This window comes from Ursus arctos, unplaced genomic scaffold (genome assembly GCF_023065955.2).
Source record: "Ursus arctos isolate Adak ecotype North America unplaced genomic scaffold, UrsArc2.0 scaffold_23, whole genome shotgun sequence".
NCBI classification, from domain to species: Eukaryota; Metazoa; Chordata; class Mammalia; order Carnivora; family Ursidae; genus Ursus; species Ursus arctos.
In genome coordinates, this window is record NW_026622908.1 from 36742741 (window position 1) to 36763075 (window position 20335).

Genomic DNA, 20335 nt, shown 5'->3' on the forward strand with positions numbered 1-20335 from the left:
GTGGATGTTTTTTTGGGTGGATTCAATGGATTGCTGTTGGGGAGTTGATAAGGAACTGTTTCATGTTGGACATGTAGCTTGTCCCCAAACCATTTCTCTGCCCCCTTTGACGAGTCCAGAATTTCCAAAGAAGAAAGGAAAATCCCAGTTTTGGTTAACTACGGAAAGCCCGCTGGAGCGCGCAGAGAGGCCGGTTCCTGGTGCAACATCGCCACCTGCTGGACGCAGCTAGTAGCGCACCCCTTCTAAGCGAAGGCAGCCATTGACCTGTTGCTAAGCCCTGTTGAAACTGACTTCCGGACCTGAGGCTGTCTCTTTCACCTGGCAGCTCCTCCTTAGGGCAGTTCGACTCAGACTCATTTACTAACAAAGGAAGGATCCAAAGGCCTTGCTAGTCAAATGCAAACGGTATGTATACTCAGGGCCTCCCCCAGCCTTTCTCTGGCTTCTTGCAGTTTACATGAAAAAGTGGCAATTGCTTTATCACCTGCATCAACACCGGGATCTTGTGGTTTTCCTCCCGGGGCGGGAGTCTCCCTATCTTCCGACAGAATGCAATCAGATCATCTTCATTCAGTCGGGCACAAAACTGAGAGGAGACTGAGGCACAGAAGGCTCTGTCGACCTCTGGTCTGCTCCACTTCCAGAATTTAGTCCCCACCGAGAGCTAGGGATGTTTCTTAATGCCATGTCCCCTTTTCAAATCCTGAATTCCAGTTTTTATCTCATCAGAACTAGAGTCCTTAGAGAACTCCGCCCCCATTTTTCATTGACTTCACCGGGGGAGGGCATGAATATAGAGTGTAGTCCTTAAGGATCTAAAGAATATAGGAAAAGTGGCCCCTGTCATATATGCATTTAATTTGTTAGTTGACCCCTGCAGAAAAATAGTAAGTCTGAAGAACAGCCGTTGACTTCTGCAAAGTCAAACCAAGGGGTAGGCCGGTGTGCCAGATCTGTGATATCACAGTGCTAGAGGAAATTGGCACTGCCCCAGGTACACGGTGTGTGGCCATTGACTGGATTAATGTGTTCTTTTCTGTCACTATCAGAAAAGGGGATCCATAAGCAGTTCAACTCACATGGAACAGATGACACTATATACTTTTTTAGTTTCGCCCAAGACTATACTAACACTCTCCTCTTTTGATACAATATAGATAGAAAAAGTCTGGGCTATTTATACTTCCTGCAGACCATCACATCAATCCACTCTGTCAATGACATCATGCTACTCAGGCCAGATGAGCAAGAAGTAGCCAGTACATTTAGAGGTCATGGTAGACACACATTTCAAATGATAGGAGATCAAGTCTACGAAGAATCAGCAGCCCACTAAATCAGGGCTGTGCCAGGACATCTCATACAAAGCAAGAGATAAGTTATTGAATCTCGTGTACCTCACTATGAAGAAGGGGGTACACTGCCTCTTGGGTTTCTGAAGGGAGCATATTCCATACCTCCCTGTACCGTCTTAGCCCATTTACAAGGGTGACAGGCAGGCTTTCCATGAAGCTCTGATTAGTAAAGGGTTCTGCAGACCTTGGCTACGGTGAAAAAACAAACAGTGCTGGAACTTGGACGGTGCAGCCTAGCTGAACCTGTGACGTTACAAGTGTCAGATGAGGGCAAAGATACCACGTGGAGTTTATGGCAAACCCAAGGGGGAGAATCACAAGATAGACGCCTGGGGTTTTGCAGCAAGATCATGTCATTTGCAGTGGAGAATTGTACGCCTTTTGCATAGCAACTCCTGGTGTACTACTGGGCCCTGTTAACAGGGGAACATCTGATCTTGAGACATCAAGTGACCATGCATCCAGAACAGTCCATTATGTGGTGAGTTCCCTGAGATTTCCCAAGTCGTAATGTCAGGTGTGGCCAGAAAGTGTCTCTTGGAAGATGAAAGTGGGACACCCAGCACAGAGTATGAGCAGGACGAAAGATGACAAGTGAGTTGAGTGGGCAATGTGGAGAGCATCCCTACGAAGACGGCACATCCCAATTCCTGGACCCTGTGAATATGTTAAATTACATGGCAAAGGGCAAATGTAGGGCATCCCTAACTGGCCCTGTTAGCTTCTGAGCTCCCTGTTGGCCAAGACTGCGACAGGGCGCAAGTTCAGGAGGGTCACAAAGACCACCTTTAGGTTCACTCATTTTATAAAAGATCCACAGAAGTCAGAAAACTGTTATGTTCATGGTTATGGTTTCCTACAGTGAAAAAATACAGATTAAAATCAGCAGAGGAGAGAGATTTATTCCAGACACGCAAGGCTGGTTCAACCTTAAAAAATTAATTGATCATTGATGTAATGACATCAGCAGGGTAAAGAAGAAAAATGATATGATCATATCAATAGATTCAGAAAACGCATTTGACAAATTCCAATACCCATTTGTAAAAACTCTCAGCAAACTAGGAATAGTGGGGGAACTTCTTCAGGTTGATAAAGAACATCTACAAAAACCTACAGCTAACATACTTCATGGTGAGAAACTTGGTGCTTCCTGCTAAGATCAGAAACAAGGCCAGGATGTCTGCTCTCACCCCTTCAGCATCACCCGGAAGTCCTACCCAATGCAATTTGACAAGAAAAGGATGCAAAAGTGGTACTAATTGGAAAGAAAGAAATAAAATTATCTTTATTCACAGATGACATGATTGTCTATGTACTATGTATAAAATCCCAAAGAATCATCAACAACAAAATCTCCTAGAGCTAATAAGCAATAGTAACATTGTTATCACTGTGTGTACACAGTTACTATGTGGTTTCTTATACACCAGCAATGAACAATTAAAATTTAAAACACAATACAGTTTACTAATGAACTACAGAATTCTACCAAACTTTTATTTTATTTTTTTTATTTTTAAGATCTTATTTATTTATTTGACAGAGAGAGAGACTGCCAGCGAAAGAGGGAACACAAGCAGGGGGAGTGGGAGAGGAAGAAGCAGGCTCCCAGCAGAGCAGGGAGCCCAATGCGGGGCTCGATGCAGGGCTTGATGCGGGGCTAGATCCCAGGTCCCTGGGATCACGCCCTGAGCCGAAGGCAGACGCTTAACAACTGAGCCACCCAGGAGCCCCGAATTCTACCAAACTTTTAAAGAAGAATTAACACCAATATATACAACCTTTTCCAGAAAGTAGAAGAGGGTGGAATGCTTCATTTTGTAAAGCTGGTATTATCCTGATATCAAAACCATACAAAGATAGTAGAGAGAGAGAGAGCGAGAACTATAAACCAATACCTTTCATAATTTTATGCCCCAAAAGCCTCAAAATATTAACAGTTAAAATCCAGCAATATATTAAAGCATTACTCACCATGACTAAGTGGAGTTTATTTCAAGGCTATAAATCTGGTTCAATATTTGAAAACCAATCAATGCAATCTACCATATTAACAGACCAGGGAAGAAAAGTGACATGAACATATCAATCGATGCAGAAAAAAAAATCTGACAAAACTCAGTCAATGTTCGTGACCAAAAAAAACCTCTTAGAAAAAGAGGGATAGAGGAGAACTTCTTCAACCTGATAAAGAACACTTGAAATAAACAACTAGTGGGGTGTCTGGGTGGCTTAACTGGTTAATCATGGGACCCTTGATTTTGGCTCAGTTTGTGATCTTATGGTCATGAGACTGAGCCCCACAGCAAGCTCCACACTGGCTGTGGAGTCTGCTTAAGATTCTCTCTCTCCCCCTCTGCCCCCCCCTTAAAAAAGAAAGAAAAAAGAAAGAAACAACTACAGCTGATATCATATTTAACAATGAAAAACTAAATGCTATATCCCTACGATCAGGAACAAGGTGCAAGAGTGCTCATTCTCACCACCATATTCAACATAGCACTGGAAATTCTTAAGAATTATAATATGGTAAGAAAGGGGGACACCTGGGTGGCTCAGTTGTTAAGCGGCTGCCTTTGGCTCAGGGCTTGATCCTGGCGTTCTGGGATCAAGCCCCACATTAGGCTCCTCCACTGGGAGGCTGCTTCTTCCTTTCCCACTCCCCCTGCTTGTGTTCCCTCTCTCGTTGGCTGTCTCTCTCTCTGTCAAGTAAATAAATAAAATCTTTAAAAAAAAAGAATTATAATATGGTAAGAAAGAGAAACAAAAAGCAAAAAGGTCAGAAAGGAGGAAATAAAATAGTCCCATTTTCAGACAGTGAATTCCAAGTAATCTGCAAAAAAGCTCCTAGACCGACACTTGGACTCATATAAGGTCACAAGACACCAGGTAAACATACAAAAATCCTTTGTATTTCTACATAGCAACAAACATGTGGACAATAAAATGAAAAATACGATGCCACTTACATGCATTTCCTCCCAAAACAAAATACTTGGACATAAGTTTAACAAAACATGCACTGCACATGTCTACTGAAAGCTGCAAAACACTAATAAAATAAATCAAAAATCTAACTGGAGAAGCATATTGTGTTCCTGGATTTGAAGACTCAGCATAGTGAAATGATTGATATACAGCTTCAGTGCAATTCCTTAAAAAAAATCCCAGCACATAATTTTGCAAGTAATTTTGCGCATAGAGACAAGATTATTCAAACATTGATATGGAAATCAAAAGAACTGGAATAACTAAAACAATTTTGAAAGAGAAGAATGAAGTAGGAGGAACCAGTCTACCCAGTTTATAACAAGGCATCATACAGCTTCTTCATCAACACTGTGGCCCTGGTGGAAAGACAGACACACAGAGAACAGAGGAACAGAACAGAGAAACCAGAAACAGAGCCACATATATATGCCCGTCTGATTTTTGAGAAAGATACAAAAGCAATTCAAAGCAGGGAGGATAGCCTTTTCAACAAATGGTGCTGAAACAATTGAACATCGAAAGAAAGAAAGAAAGAAAGAAAGAAAGAAAGAAAGAAAGAAAGAAAGAAAGAGGAAAAAGAAAAAAGAAAGGAAGGAAGAGAGGATGGAAGGAGGGAAGGGGGGAGGAAGGGAGGAAGGAAGAAAGGGAGGAAGGAGGAAAGGAAAGAAGGAAGGAAGGAAGGAAGAAGGGGGAAAAAAGAAGAAATTCAAGCTAAACTTCATTCTCATACAAAAATTAACTCAAAATGGATCATAGATTTTAAACATAAAACTGCCAGGTGAAAACACTCAAATCCTAGGACTAGCCAAAGAATTCCTAGTATTAACATAGAAAATAGAAACCATAGAAGGAAAGTTCGGTAAGTTGGACTTCTTCAAAATTAAAAATATTCGCTTGTGAAAGACCCCACAAAAAGGGTGAAAAGACAAGCTACGGATGGAGAGAAAATATTTACAAACCACATATCCACCAGAGAGTTATTAGGGTTATATATATATCAAGAACTCTCAAACTGCAACATTAAAAAATATTAATGGCAAAAGGCATGAACAAACATTGCATTAAAAAGGATATATAGATGCCAAAAAAAACTAAACATAGGACTTTGTAATTGTACTCCTGAGCATTTATCACAAAGAAATGGAAACTTTATGTTTGTGCAAAACCTGGTATACGAACGTTCATAGCAGCTTCATGCATAAGGGCCCAAACTAGAAACAACCCTATGTCCTGCAGCGGGCGAGCACTACAGTACACTTGTACCGTGCAATGCTATTTACAATAAAAAGGAACAAACTTGATACGCACAACAATCTGGATGAATCTTTAGAGAATTATGCTGAGTAGGAAAAACTAGGCCCCAAACATTATGTAGTCTATGATTCCATCTACATAACATTCCTAAAATGACAAAATTATAGATTGGGGCATCTATTAGTGATTGCCAGGGGTTAAGGACAGCATGGTAGGGGAGGATTGGTTGTGGCTATAAAAGGGCCACACAGTGGATCCTCGTGGTAACAGAAATGTGTATTGTATACACTTGTATACAAAGTCTATATTTTGTCTATATATGATACAATGATATATCAATAAAGGAGCAGAATTATGATGATTCTATATCTTGACTGTGTCAATATCAGTAGTGATACAGTATAATACTTTTTAAAAAGATGTTATTAATGTTATTATTTTAAAATAATCTCTATACCCAACGTGGGGCTCGAACTTAAAACCCTGAGATCAAGTCAAACACTCTACGGACTGAGTCAGCCAGGCACCCCATGTAGGATACTTTGCTAAGTATGGTTTTGTAAAATGTTACCTTTGGGTAACATGGCGGAAAAGGTACATGGGATCTGTCTGAATTCTTACAACTACCTGTGAATGTATAATTATTTAAAAATAATTTAAAGAGAAGGCAATGCAACTTCTGTCTGGCTCTTCCTATTGGGTCATACTCATTTGAACCCAACCTCTACGCTGTGAAGAAGCCAATCAGCAACATAGGCCACGTGTAGGCGGTTGGGCAGGTAGCCGCAGCTGAATTCCCGGATGACAGCCAGTATCAAGCACTAGATGGGAACGAGCAAGCCTGCCCATGATTCCAGCCCCCAGCCATCCCTCCAGCTGTCTTGAGCTCCCTGTGGAGCAGAGACTAGCCGTCCTCATTAAGCCCTCACCAAATTGCAGATTCATGTGCCAAATAAATGCTTGTTGCTGTTTTCAGCCACTTGTATGGTATTTGATACAGAGCCATAGGTAACTGGAAGAAAAGAATGACTTTTGCCTATGAACATGCCGCAGAAAAAGAGAATGCCTTTTTCATTCCAACTTAGTGTTAAGTCATGATAACACTTTTTGACGTATCATCAGATGATACCTTTGAACAGGTCGGACTGGCTTCATTCCAATCAGTCTCAATTAGTAAGGTTTTATTACAGCTGCCGTACTTCAAATTACAAATTGGCCACCTCACTTGGTTAAAGATTAGTATGCCACTTGGGAACGGGAGGCAATTGGGGAGACATAGTTTGGATACTAAAATAAAATGTCTGAGGTTTTCAGGGGTTTATGGTACAGATTATTTGAAATTAGATCGTCTTGGGAGATCTGAGAAATGTATACACGAATACATTACTATTATTGTTGACACATAATTATAAATTATGATTGCCAAGTGGGTTGTTATAAATCATAAATCATCATAGCTTATCAAAAATACACATACCTTATAACCGTAACTGATGGTTGATGCCATCTATATATTCACTTCCTCTTACAAATGAATCAGGCTAGATACAAACCCTCTCTTGTGTCATTACGCATTTTTGTTCTGTTGTAATACACTGCCATCTTTCACATAGCAGATACAAGAAGACCAGACACAGAATGAAGCTGGACATAAGTAAGAGCCAGTGTCTTCCCACTTCCTACTCACCTTTCAAATGGCTGGTCTAACATTTGCTGGTAGCCCTCTCCTCTGGGTTAGGCGTTTTCTGCTTGCAAATTTCTGGATTGAGCCGGTGAGGCTCTGTTTTCTTCCTGGTACTTCCAGCATCCCCTTCAAACAATACTGATAGTTCTGGATCTATACTTATCCAGACCACAAGAAAGTTTCCAGAGTCTTCATACTCTTGGTCTTATGACTAGAAATAAAAATAGCTCAATAACGCTTTAGATTACCTTTTCTTTACTTCGACTTTTGTTATTGCAGAATACCCTATCCTCATGTTTACCTTCCCTTCTTTCACACAGAGCCTCTTTCACATTCCACCTACCTTGTTTCTTACCGAACCACCTCCTTGTCATGGATGGAATAGGCATTTTTTTTTTTTTTTTTGCAGGGGTGGGTGGGGGAGAGTCCAACTAAGTTTTGAATACCAGTTTCCCCTATGGCTAAATACGTAACCTAGAGCAAATTGCTTAAATTCCCTCAGTCTCAACATTTGTCAAATAGGAATAATATGGCTCTTGGTAGGATGAATTGAGATCCCCCTGGCTCCTTTCCCTTTTGTCCTTCAAACCCTGAAATTTGATGCTTAATGAAGGTGTTGATTGAATCGGATTGGAAGGCTGGCCTTTGGGAGAGACTAACTGGAATCTCTAGAAGTCATGCTAGGGAGACTTTTGGGCAAGGGCACCATTAGGAACAAAGCTCCGAGGTAACCTCAATCCTAGTGCTTTTTGGAGGCCGGAAGAAGAACATAACTGATATTTTTCTTTTGCTTTGTGTTTAGAACCCTGTGAGGGGGGAGGCAAGCGCAGAGAGATGAAGATAAGGGTAATCCTAATGATAGAAGGAAGGTTGGCTGTGGGAAAGCAAATCTTCTGCAACAAAGAAAGTTTATGATATTATGAGAGAAAACGATTATTTCAAAGAGATTCATAATCCCAGTCCCTAACACACACACTGTTTTTATTTTTCTATATCCTATCCTGGATCCTCTTCATCCTATGAATTCACGTGTGTGATTGCGACCTCAACAAAACGAAGTCTGCGTTCTCTGGCAAAATTAACACGAAGTCCTGATGTTAATCCGCCCTTCTAGATTACTTTCCATGCGAAAACCACCAAGTCTAGCTTGTGTCTGTCCTAGCGTCTCATTATTCCGTTCATATAGAAACGCTGCAGAATAAATCGATTTAGCCTGTATCTTCCGGACTATAATAGTGTTGAAGCAGGTCAGAAAAAACACATTTGCGCCCCACATGGACGACATGAACCCATCATCCACCAAATTGCGGCACCCCTTTACACTGGGTCTCGCCGGCAGGAGTTAAGAGTCTAGCCCTAGTGTGTGGCCTTTGGTCCTCACGCGTCGCCTTGGCCAGCAGGGGGCGCGTGAGCTCGGAGGCACCAGCCCGGCGCTCAGGGGCGTGGCTCCGCACTCCTGATGGACAGCTAAGGATGCGGGCGAAGATGAGGTAATAGGAGCTCGAGCAAGGAGGGCGTGGGGGTGCGGGCGCGTGTGTGCGAGTGTATGAGTGTGAGTGCGTGCGCGAGCCGGAGACCCTGCGTGTCTCGGAGCCGGCGCTGCGGACACCGATCACGCTGAATTAAAAAAAGAAAGAAAGAAAATTCCATTTCTGGGAGGGAGGCTGCAAAGCGGTGGCGGGCGACAGTTGTGGTCCCCGGGCCGTGTCATGGCCTGTCGTTTTTGGGCGCCTGGGGACGGGGGAACCCCCCTCAGGTGCGAGTTTGCCTTAGCGCCCCGCTCGGGAGGGGCGCTTCATTCTGGAGGCGACTGAGCAGAGCCGCAGGGAGGGGGAGCTCTCGCCGAGGCGGCGACAGCGTCCGCGCGGCCAGAGGGTGGGCAGGGAGGGGCGGGCGGGGAGGGGAGCCCGGCGTGCCTTCCCGAGCGCGAGCGCGCGGCGAGATCCCACCCCGGCGTCTGCAGAGCCCGAGGCGCAACTGGTGCGAGGGCTCGGGGCTCGCCTCGCCGTCCGCCCAGCTCGGGCCACGCGCCCGCCCGGGCTTTGCAAGGCGGGGCCGGTCTGCGGAGAGCCGGGCATTTGCATGAAGCCGCTGGACCCCACGGAGCAGCGGCAGCAGCGGTGGACCCCGGCGGCGGCGGCGGCGGCGGCGGCGCGCGGTCGGAGCCGGGCAGCCCGGGTGTCCGGGCCCCGGTGGATGCGCGGCTGGGGAGCGGCCCATGGGCCGGAGCTGAGGCTGCCGGGGGCGGCGGGGCGCGGCGCAGGGGGCGCGGCCGAGGCCCGCGGGCGGCGGCGCAGGAGGAAGCGGAGGAGGACCGGCGCGCGGGGCCCGGGAGGCAAACGGCGCAGCGCCGCCGCCGCCGCCGCCGCAGCCCGGGGCTCGCCATGCTCCTGGCCTCGGCCGTGGTGGTCTGGGAATGGCTGAACGAGCACGGCCGCTGGCGTCCCTACAGCCCGGCCGTGAGCCACCACATTGAGGCGGTGGTCCGCGCCGGCCCCCGCGCGGGGGGCAGCGTGGTGCTGGGCCAGGTGGACAGCCGTCTCGCGCCCTACATCATCGACCTGCAGTCCATGAACCAGTTCCGCCAGGACACGGGTGAGCCGGCGCCCCTGCCCCGCCCGCGCCCCCTCCCCTCCCCGCCCTCAGATCTCGCTCCTCGAGAGCCCCCCCGGGACCCACCCAGTCCGCAACTCCGTGCAGCGTGTCGCCGGGAGATGGTTGTGCAGGGGGCGCTTTACTCCCCACCGTCCTCTTAAGATTCCCCAGCAATCAATGTCCATGCAAGTAGTATCAGTGTTCTGGTGATGCCAGTGGAGCTTCAGGCGAGCCCCTAAGAACCCCCCCTTCCGCGCCCCTTCTAAGCGCGCTGGGTGGCCCCAAGTTCTAGCAGGTAGAAATTCGAGGGCCGGCCCAGCCCATAAGCAATCCCAGCCGCCGGGGAAGGCTTCCTTCTCTCATCCTCACACCTCGGCTGACCCTGCTTTGCCTCAGGCACCCTTGGGACTGACACACGTCCCCCTCCTCACCCACCGTACTGCCTCTGCCCCTTCTGTGGGGGATGCCTTCCCACGGCCGGGTCCTCGGCGTGGGACCCGGAGGGAGGGCAGAGGGATTTCCCTGGAGGCATCCGCGGTGCTCTAGCAGCGGAAGGGCGGTCGCCCTGGGAGGAGAGCCCGGAGCTGGGGGATTCCAGGGCATGGAAGGCCCTGGATGCGGTGGCATTGGCCAATGCCGCCCGTGCACTGCAAGCGCCGAAGCAACAGGCCAGAGCAGATGGGGAGAGGAGGGGGAGGGACGCGGCTCCGGAATGCCTGGCAAGGAAGCCGCTCCCTTTGTCCGTGGAGGAGAAAGATTCCTAAGGAGAAAGGGTCCCCAAGCTTCCTCCTGAAACGGTCCCCTGTGAGGGCCACTCTGGTCTCCCAGAGCACTAAACCCCTGTCTTTTCATGAGAATCAAGTTGCCACTGTGGCCACCACAATCCCACTCCCCTGCTGACCAGCCTTTCAGGTCAGAGCAAGGCAGAAAGCCTGCAGGGCCGAGGTCAGGGGGGAGCGTCACTGGCAGGGCAGAGCGGCTTGTCTTTGCCCAGCTCGGGGTGTCTGAGCTTCACTGAGGACCTGGGACAAGTCTGCCTCTCCGGTAGTCTCTTCACAGCGGTGGGAGGTTGTTTCTGGAATTCTGGCTGGGCTTTCCCAAGAGTGTGACCAGGGAGCCTGGAGAAGCAGGTGTGGTGGGGAGGGGCCAGAGAGGATGACCAGCGGAGTCGCAGAGGGTCAGAGAACAGCTGCTTGAGCAGGGCATCCCAGCCTCCTTGGAAAGCCCCCACATCCTGTGTGCTAATTAGGATTGTCATGGGAAAGGGGCGTCTTTCCACCCTCATGTCCCCATCTTTAGTCATAACTCCCAACAGCCTCTTTGCCAGGGACTTTGCAGATACTGGCCAACTGAGTAAAGCTTTCTGAGGGAAAGGATTCCAGAAGTGTTAGCATCTGGAGGGGCTTAAACCCTGGTAGGAAAGGGAGGGAGGTGGAGACCAGAGAGTCTGGGGGGAGGAGGGCAAGAGGAGGAATGTGGGGAGATTGAGAAAGAGGATTAAGTGTGGCTGAGGGGGAGGGGCTGAATGTAATTGGGCAATTGGGGTAAAGGTTGTGGAGGGGAAGGTGGAGGCAGCAGACTTGGGGGGTTGCTGAGCCCTGGAGGTGGCACCTGGGAGGACTAGCAGTTAAGACACCGGACCGGTGTTCCCGTCCTGCTCAGAATGAACAGGCAGGTGTTAGCTTTTCTGTTTCAGACTGAATCTTTGCTGCATGTGAAGAAACACCCTGGTGGCATAAAGGTCCCAGCCCCTGTCCCACATTTGGGAGGGGGTGAAGTTTCGTCAGTGTTCAGGGGTGTCTAAGACGGGGATGAGAGGTGCCCTGTCGACAGAGGTGAAGTTACAGAGAAAACAGGGTTGAGGGACAGAAGCTATGTCCCCTCCCCACAAGGTCTGACCACCCTTCCCTGAGGACAGGCTGACCACGGCCTGGTGGCTCCTCAGATTTGAGACCGAGGCAGAGAGCTAGCCCTGCATCCTTTCAAAGACGGCCTTGGGTCTGTCGTAGAGGCGCATGACCCAGACTGCTTCAGATTTCAGCCGCTCATTCTACTGGTCAGTGGGTGAGCGGGTACTGAGCCCCTTCCTCCTAGTGCCAGGCCCTGCGCGGGGTGCCGAAGGCCCTGGGCTGAATTCCCAGGAATGCCGGGCTGTCAAGGAGCTTGTCAAAGCAGAATAGAGTCTCTGGGTTTCTGGGCTCGGAGCCCCCTCCTCTCCCTTCTCTGCCAACAGACACACAGTTCCTCTCAATATAGCTCATTGATGAGGCCATGACAGGGTAGCAACTTTGTACTGCCGGCACCCAGGCAACCTCAGCCAAGCCCTGGCAATGTTTAATTAAATTACCCGCCATCCCCAAGCCACAGTTTGAAGCTGGGAACCAGAAACATCCCCATAAACAAAGGAGAGCTGGAAGTCCCCTGCCTAGAGGGGAGTCCTCTCTTTTTTGTTGCCTCCTCTATGTGGGGACATTTCCTGACATGGGAGCTCTGTTTCTTCACAAGTTGCCTGCGCTGCTGGGAGTGAGGCCTCAGACTCTAGCTCCCCTGGGCTCCAGCCTCGCCCACCCTGTCTCCAGGGAGATGGCAGGGCGGTTGCAGACACCGTCTGCCCCTGTGTTTGCCCCGGGGCCCTTCCTCCCCACGCTGTGTCTCGGTTTGAGTTATTTGCACTCCGCGCTGACCTCCGCTAGTGTTTTGGGCTAGGGAATCTGGAAGAAGGGAGGAGATGGTCTTGGCTGCTTCCAGAGCCTTGGTTGGGTCCTTTCCATCTATGGTCATTTATCTTGACTGGACTTACCGTTGCTGCCACAGGGCGGAGACGGGGGTGCTGTCCTTTAGCGTCCCTGCCCCTTGTATCTTCCAGTACATGTGATCGCCACCACGGCCAGCTGCGGGGCATGGGGAGCCCCAGGCTGGCCGGGGGAGACATGACTCAGGCTCTCACTGTAGACTCCTGGGCTTCCTGTGTGACCTTGGACAAGTCCCTGAGCTGCTCAGGCCTCATTTTTCTCTGTGGAATGAAGAGCAGCCTTCAGAGCCGTCTGGCTTCTGTCCTGTCGTCATGCAGGTGGACAGGTGAAGGGGTCCGGCCTCTGCACCGGTGAGGATGCTGCTTAGAAGGGGCTTGGTGCAAGGCAGAGACCTTTCCAGCTCAGAGTTTTCTCTGCAACTTTTGCCTCTTTTATGTCTTTAATAGGGTGAGACAGGTCAGATGGAGAGAGATGAACGGTTTTGACAGAAGCTGAGTTTTAGGTGCCCACGATACCCCCCGCCCCTCATAGCACAGGTGTGGAGGACGCGAGCCTCACGAGGACCGCGTGGCCGTGACCGTGTGCAGGATGCTCCAGGCCCATTGCACACATTGTCTTGTTTAGTCCTCACAGCGATCTTAGGAAGGACCTACTTGTCCCCATTTTACAGGAAGGGAAACAATTTGGAAGAGACTGAGTTGCTCGAAGTTTCACAGCGTGTCGAAGGCAGAGCTGAGATGCCAAATCAAGGGTCCCACGCTCTACTCCGTCATCGGCGAACACTTCCGGGGCGCCTCATTGGTGCAGGCACTGTTCCAGGCCCTGGGATATCCCTGTAGCGAAACAGCCGGGGCTTTGCCCTCATGGGACATTCCAGTGGGGCTGAGGGGCGCTTTGGAGAGGCCCAGAATTTCTCTGACACGGTGATACCCAGGTGTAAAGGGCCCTTGAGACAGGGTCATGCCTGGAAGATGTTTTTCCCCTTTCCCAGGAGCCAAAACATCTTAGGTGCTTCGGAGTCCAAGCTGCCAGGAGAAACTGATTTTCTTTCTCTTTCTCCCTGCTTAGTTTATGAACAGTCTTTATTCCTATCCTATTAGAGGCCTTTTCTTTGGGTCACTGCACCCAAGGACTAAGTGGATTCCTCAGGTCATCTAGTCCACGGTCCTGCGTTTAGAGGAGGCCAGGACCAGCTAGCACATTCCAGATTACGGCGGTCTCTGAAAATAATCAGAGAAGTGAAATCCCACGAAGACATTCTTTGGTCCCACAACTTCAGTCCTGAGGTCTGCCTTCTGTCTCTAACCTGCTGGGGCTGAGTGAACTCAGCACCTTTCCCTCCAAAAACCAGCTCTTCCTCTTGACAGCCCACTGCCTGCAAATGGTGCCACCATTTCACCACGTGTCCATCGTCAAGACCTCAGGGTTCTTTGATTCCGTCATTCAGAGTCTTGTTCAGGTGGCCAGTGTGTCGAGGCACATGGATACGTGGCCCAGCTGTTGAAACGTGTGCATGATGGGAGTCCAGGGGCGGTGTTCACATGCAGATTCCCAGGCCCCGGAGAGGCTGATGATTCCTCCTAGCGGCCCGGGGGTACTCTAGGAGGTGTTGCCCATCTGTACCCCAGGAGATTCGGAAGCAGGTGATCCTGGACCCTCTCTCGGAAAGCATTCGGCTACTGAAGGTCCAGTCCTACCACTCCTTCACTGTAGGGTCCCGCCAGTCTGTCACCTCCTTTTCATGTTCACTGCCAGGACCCTCATTACTTCTCGGGAACTAACTAACAGAGCAGCTCTGGTCCTGTCACTTCTCTGTGTCACAGACTTCACTGGCTCCGCATGGCCTACAAGTAAAGCCCATCACAGCCTGGCGTTCCAGCCTGTCTGTGCTTTGGCCCTAACATAACTTTCCAGGTTTCTCTTCCACTCTGCCCTATATTTTCCCCTACTCCTGACAAACAGATGTCTTTTTTATCCTCCTGTGTTCCCTTAGAGTTCTCTGACACCCCCTCCCCCAGCCGTTCACGAAGCCCACCTCTTCTGAGATGCCATTTTTGCCTGGTGAAATTCTCATTCTCATTCAAGCCTTACGGAGCTTGTCATCTGTTTCTTGAAACGTTCTCCCACCCATCATTCCTTCCTTCCTTCAGTCAGTATTTATGGAGCTCCTAGGACATGTCAGGCCCCGGGGATACAACCATGAGCAAACAGCTGGCTACCCACTCTGCGGGCCTGGGAGTCCAGTGGAGAGAGACAGACATTCACCAAATCAGTCACACCAAGAAATGTGTGACTGCACAGCAAGATAAACTCTGTAAAGACAAAAAAATAGGAGTGGGGATCTGATCTGGTCAGGGCAGCCCAGAGTAGTTTCCTTGAGCAAATGAGCTGAACTCTGAAGCATGAGCAGCAAAGAGGACGCTGGAGTGTTTGGGGAAAAGGCCCAGAGAGAAGCATGTGGGGGTGGGGGGCACTCGAAGAGGCCCCTGTGACACACCGAGGTAGGCAGAGCCTATTAGGGTGTGAGGCAGCCTGCAGAGGCTGGGGGCTGGGAGGGTCCGGTCCTGACCTGAGGGGAGGTCATGGAAGGGCTTTAAGCACAGAGGGGATGTGGGTGAATTTTCTCGGCCCACATGCATTTTGTTGGCCCCCTGCTGGAATATCCTGCTTCATTAAGAGTCATCGCACACTTGTCTAGTTTTAGATGGTAAGCTATTTGAGTAGTGCCCGATTCCTCAGAGCAGCCAGTGGGCACTCGCTCAGCAAGATGGGATAAATGACTACATGCCAAAGCAGCCGGAAGTCTTCAGTCACGGCACCTTTATGGCGTCCTCCTGCCCGTCAGGCACCGCCCTAGGCTCTAGAGCCCAGAGCTAGATGGTGCTATCTCTCTGCTCCTACTTAAGGCCCTGGATGGAGAAGGCCGAGGCCCCTGTGCACACCAGGCAGGCCTACGCACATCCGCACCCCAGACCTCCTGGGGCGGGGGCCTGGACTGGGAGAACATTTCAGGAAACCCGTGGCAAATGGCCTAGGACCCGAACGAGGACAATTTCAATAGGTAAAATGGCAAAGGAGGGCATTTTAGGCAGCGAGACCTGGCGAATAGTAGGTGAGAAAGTGCAGGAGGATAAAAGGGCATCTGTCTGCTGGGAGTAGAGGGAAAGACAGGCCTGGGGGGCTAAACCTGGAGGAGCCACAGCTAGCTTCCAGAAGTTCTGCGACAGCTCTCCAGCGTCTCTGGCATTGACACCGCTGTTGGAAAAATGCCTCTTAAGCACATGGGTGAGCATTGGACAAGTGCGTTGCCCCTGCCACCCTGGAGAGAACGTAAAATAGGGTCATTTAAGCTCTCTAAACTTAATCTCCTCATTTCTTTTTTTTTTTAAATGATTTTTTATTATATTATGTTAGTCACCATACAGTACCTCCCCGGTTTCCGATGTAGAGTTCGATGATTCGTTAGTTGCGTATAACACCTAGTGCACCATGCAATACGTGCCCTCCTTACTACCCATCACCGGTCTATCCCATTCCCCCCCCCCCGAGGCCCTCAGAGACTATGGACTAATCTCCTCATTTCTAAAAAGTGTTTTTTAGGATTGCAGTGAAGATCATATGGGATGAGTTAGGTGCCTTCTAAATAATAAAGAGTGTACAAGGAGTTATATATAATCTCTCTCTTACACACACACACACACACACCACATCCTCTGAACTAAACTCTGCCTATGACTTCTCCCTCCTGCTTAAATATAATGGGAAATAAATTACAATGATAATCAACCAACTTTTATTGAGCTCTTGCCCTGTGGCAGGTGTTACTTTACCGCTTTATATTCATTCCTTTCTCTAATCCTCAAATCCACCCTTTGAAGTAACTACCGCGGCCCAAGCAGAGGAGGAAACTGAGGCTTAATCACACAGCTGGAAGGGACAGAGCCTCCGCTGTTGGACCCGAAGTCTGTGCTCTTTGTTCCCCCACGAGCTGGCTGCTTAGGAAGGAAATGGAGGCAAACCAGGGAACTCCTGCCCACCCCCCCTTCTTCCTCCTCTCTTCCTCCCATCCCGCTTCCCCCCCCCCCCCATCCCCCAGCAGAGGTCCTGGTGCTGAATAGGGGATTGTTTTGCTTCTCCCTCCTGCCTCTGAATGTTGATGTTTTGGGTCATTAAGGGGCTTGGAGTTGGGGTGGGGGGCGGGTTATGACCCTGGCAAAGGCCTGAATAGCCATTGTTCCTTTTCTTCCCCCCTTGAATGGAATTCTGTCCCCGGTCTCAGTGTCTCCCTCTGGGTTGGAGGAGGGGGTGGGTCAGAGGCCGGGCGAAGGGGAGCCTTTTCCCACCACTTTGATGGATAGAGCTTAAGCTGACAGATGCGAGATTCAAGCACCCTTGGAACCCTCCCAGGCCCCCTCACCCTGCCTTGACCCAGGCATCTTCAGCCTTGATGTTGATACCCATGAAATGAGTCCTGACTGGGCATGAGTCGGAATCCAGGTTTGGGGTGAGTAGGGGAGAAAGAGGCAGGAGTTACAGGCTTAGTTTCCCTCCAGTCCTGCAGGCTCATTTCTGCCCTACTGCTTCCCTGCACTGGCCCTGCCCCCCTGCCCCCCTCCCCCAGTGAGACTGAAATTGAAGGCAACCCTATCTTTAGGAGGGCTTGGGCTTTTTGAAAGAAAGATGTTAGGGAAATAGAAAATTATTATGATCACTATTACTACTCTGGTATAAGATTTAAAGCTCAAAAGTGTAAGAGAGTTCTCTCAACCGATTTTCTATTTTTGTTTTTACTGCACCCTTAAAGGGACAGGGAGCAGGCTCCAGCTCCAGGGTTGCTGGGCAGCCTTCCTGGAGGCAGGGTCTTCTTCCTCTGCCCTCTAGGCTTCCATGACCCTTTGTTCTTTCCCTGCATAGCCCTCCAGGCAGGGCCATTTAGAGGGTAAGGGAGAAGTGATAGGACATTCATGAGCACCTACCCTGTGTCAAGGGCTTTAGGTGCCTTAGTGCAGATTTTGGGGTGCAGGAGAGATCCAGATCCTGGCATATACAAATACGTATTTGTGGAATGAAAAAGTGGGTCACATTTAATTTTCACAAAAATTCTGCAAAGGACTCATTGTTTCTTAGGGGAGGAAAGGAGGTTGGGGAGTTGTACATAAAGCCGGAAGTGGATCAATCTGGCCGCAGACCAAGGTCTCCCGGCTGCAAAGGGGCAGGTGCTCTTTGTGGGACCCAGCTGGGCCCCACACCCTTCACATTGTCACGGAGCTGCTTCCACCCCGGGCAACTACACACTCCTCAAGGCAGGAAGCAGTCTCATTGGAAGCTGGAGACTCAACAGGCAGCCTAGGGCCCACCCACTGTAGGACTGGTCCCTGTTTGCCTCTGAACTCAACGCAATCCAGTTTCATTCCTTGCTGACCTTGACCCTGTCCTCCGTCCCACCCCCGCAGGGACCCTCCGTCCAGTTCGCCGCAACTACTACGACCCGTCCTCGGCCCCCGGCAAGGGCGTGGTATGGGAGTGGGAGAATGACAACGGTTCTTGGACGCCCTATGACATGGAAGTAGGCATCACCATCCAGCACGCCTATGAGAAGCAGCACCCCTGGATCGACCTCACCTCCATCGGCTTCAGCTACGTCATTGACTTCAGCACCATGGGCCAGATCAACCGGCAGACCCAGCGCCAACGCCGCGTCCGCCGGCGCCTGGATCTCATCTACCCCATGGTCACCGGCACCTTGCCCAAGGCCCAGTCCTGGCCGGCCAGCCCCGCGTCGGCCGCCTCGCCCGCTGCCCCGCCCTGCTCCTGCCCGCAGTGCGTGCTGGTGATGAGCGTCAAGGCGGCCGTGGCCAACGGGAGCAGCGGGCCGCTGCAGCCTCCAGCCGCCCGCAAGAACATGCCCCCATCTGGGGCAGTCAAACTGCCCCCCCCACCAGGGTCCGGGGCCAAGCTCCTGGACAGCGCGGGCACCGTCCGAGGCCCGGTGAAGACGGTCCCGTCGCAGGCGATCCGGCGACAGGCCTCCAGCACTCCGGCAGGGGTGACCGTGGGCTCTCCCGCCAGTCCCCCCGGAGCCAACGGCAAGACCGGAAGGGTGGCCCTGGCGACCCTAAATCGGACCAACCTGCAGCGATTGGCCATTGCCCAGTCCCGGGTGCTGATCGCCTCTGGGTAGGTACTTCCAAGGCTGCCTCTGAGCCTTTACTCATAATGGGCATAGGACCCGACTGATCGGGGTCGGAGATGACAGAGGGGCTGCCAGGACTTAGGCTCCCTGCCATCTGGTCCTGACCCTCTGGTGGCCAGTGGAAGGCAGCGTGGTGTGGGGGGCGAGGGTTGGGCTTGGCTTCTGGGGTCCATCATATCTGGCTTCTGATTGTGACTTTACCATAGCGGTGTGATTTGGGACAGAACCCTAACATCCCAGAGTCCTGACTTCCTCGTCTGTAAACGCTGGTGATACCCCCCACCCCAGGCCAGCTGCTGAGGGTTCAAGGTCATGCACACCATGCATAACAGGTAATACTGAAGGAGCTCCCAGCAGAATCTAGTTGGGGGCTTTACCACCTCCTTTAATCCTTGAAGCAACTCTTGGGAGTAGGTATTCTGATTCCATTTTACCCATGAAGAAATCAGAGGTTCTCTTGCTCAAAGGCACAGAGCAATCCTTGGCTGAGACCAAGAACTCAAACTTCGGGAAGTCCGACGTCAGAGCCAGACTCTTGTGACTCAGCTGAGCTGCTTCTCTGTCAAGCACACACCACAGTGCCCAGCATACACTAGGTGCCAAATGAGGTTAGCCCCTTTCCCTGGTCTCTCTGGAACGTGGGGCGGTAACTCCAGGTTGGAAATAATAGCGCATACTTAGTGAGTGCTTACTATGTGCGCCGAGCACTCTCTGTGCGTTGTCTCCGTACGTCCCGCGACCGCCTGGTGTCCTCGTGGGTTCTGTGATCACTGCTTTTTAGGATCTTCTTGGTCTTCCTAATCTTCAAATGGAGAGACCCCCGTCCTTGTGGTGCCCACAGCCTTTGCCCGCGTCTCACACCGGCCCACTCTTCCCTTTCTCCAGAAGGGCCTGGCCCTGCCTGTGACCCCTGAGCCCCAGACGGTCCGGGCGGTGTGCAGGTAGGTTGAACACCTGTGTGTGAACTTCAGGCTGCCCAGCGGAGGCTGGCAGCACACACAGGTTCAGCCGTGCGAGGAGAGAGGAGAGGCCCGGCCTCCGCCCCGGCCTCCGCCCCGGCCTCCGCGGCTAAACGAAGCCGTAGAGCGTCCCTAGGTCCAGTTTCCTCGTGCGTGAAATGGGGATCGTCAGGCTCGCCTTGCCTGCCCGTGGAGTCTTTGTGGAAACCCCCACGAAGGGAGCTCATCCCTTGAGAGTATACCAGGCACACTCGCCAGTGTGTCACCCCATTCCCTGACCCTGTGCGCCGAGTGTCAGGCCTGGGCACCCGGCTCAGAATTAACTTCCCAGGAGGCCCACACGGCCCAGGGTCATAGAGCGGGGGTTGGAGCCCAGGGTTTAGTCCCCTCATGCTCTGCCCTTTTGGCTAAAGCTCGGCTCCTCGTTGTATGTGAAGGCATTTTATGGATGGTCAAGTGCTGGTCAGATGCACGGGGTTTTCCTCTATTTCTGAGCTGGCAGAATATTCGGGAGAGGGGAATGGGCACCTAAACCACCCCACTGC

General features: G+C 50.8%; 1 protein-coding gene across 2 annotated transcripts in view; it reads left to right on the forward strand.

Annotated features, from left to right (window-relative positions):
- The first annotated feature begins 8765 nt into the window (after positions 1-8765).
- DTX4 (deltex E3 ubiquitin ligase 4) overlaps positions 8766-20335 on the forward strand; it is a 34145-nt gene continuing 22575 nt past the window's right edge. The window contains exons 1-2 of one of the 2 annotated variants that reach the window (XM_057317324.1): positions 8766-8780; positions 18092-18815. In XM_057317324.1, coding sequence (XP_057173307.1) covers positions 18199-18815 — 617 coding nt within the window. In that variant the 5' untranslated portion in view covers positions 8766-8780; positions 18092-18198. Of the gene's footprint in view, positions 8781-9625; positions 9886-18091; positions 18816-20335 lie in introns of those variants that run through there. The other variant, XM_026487155.4, reaches the window with a different exon arrangement.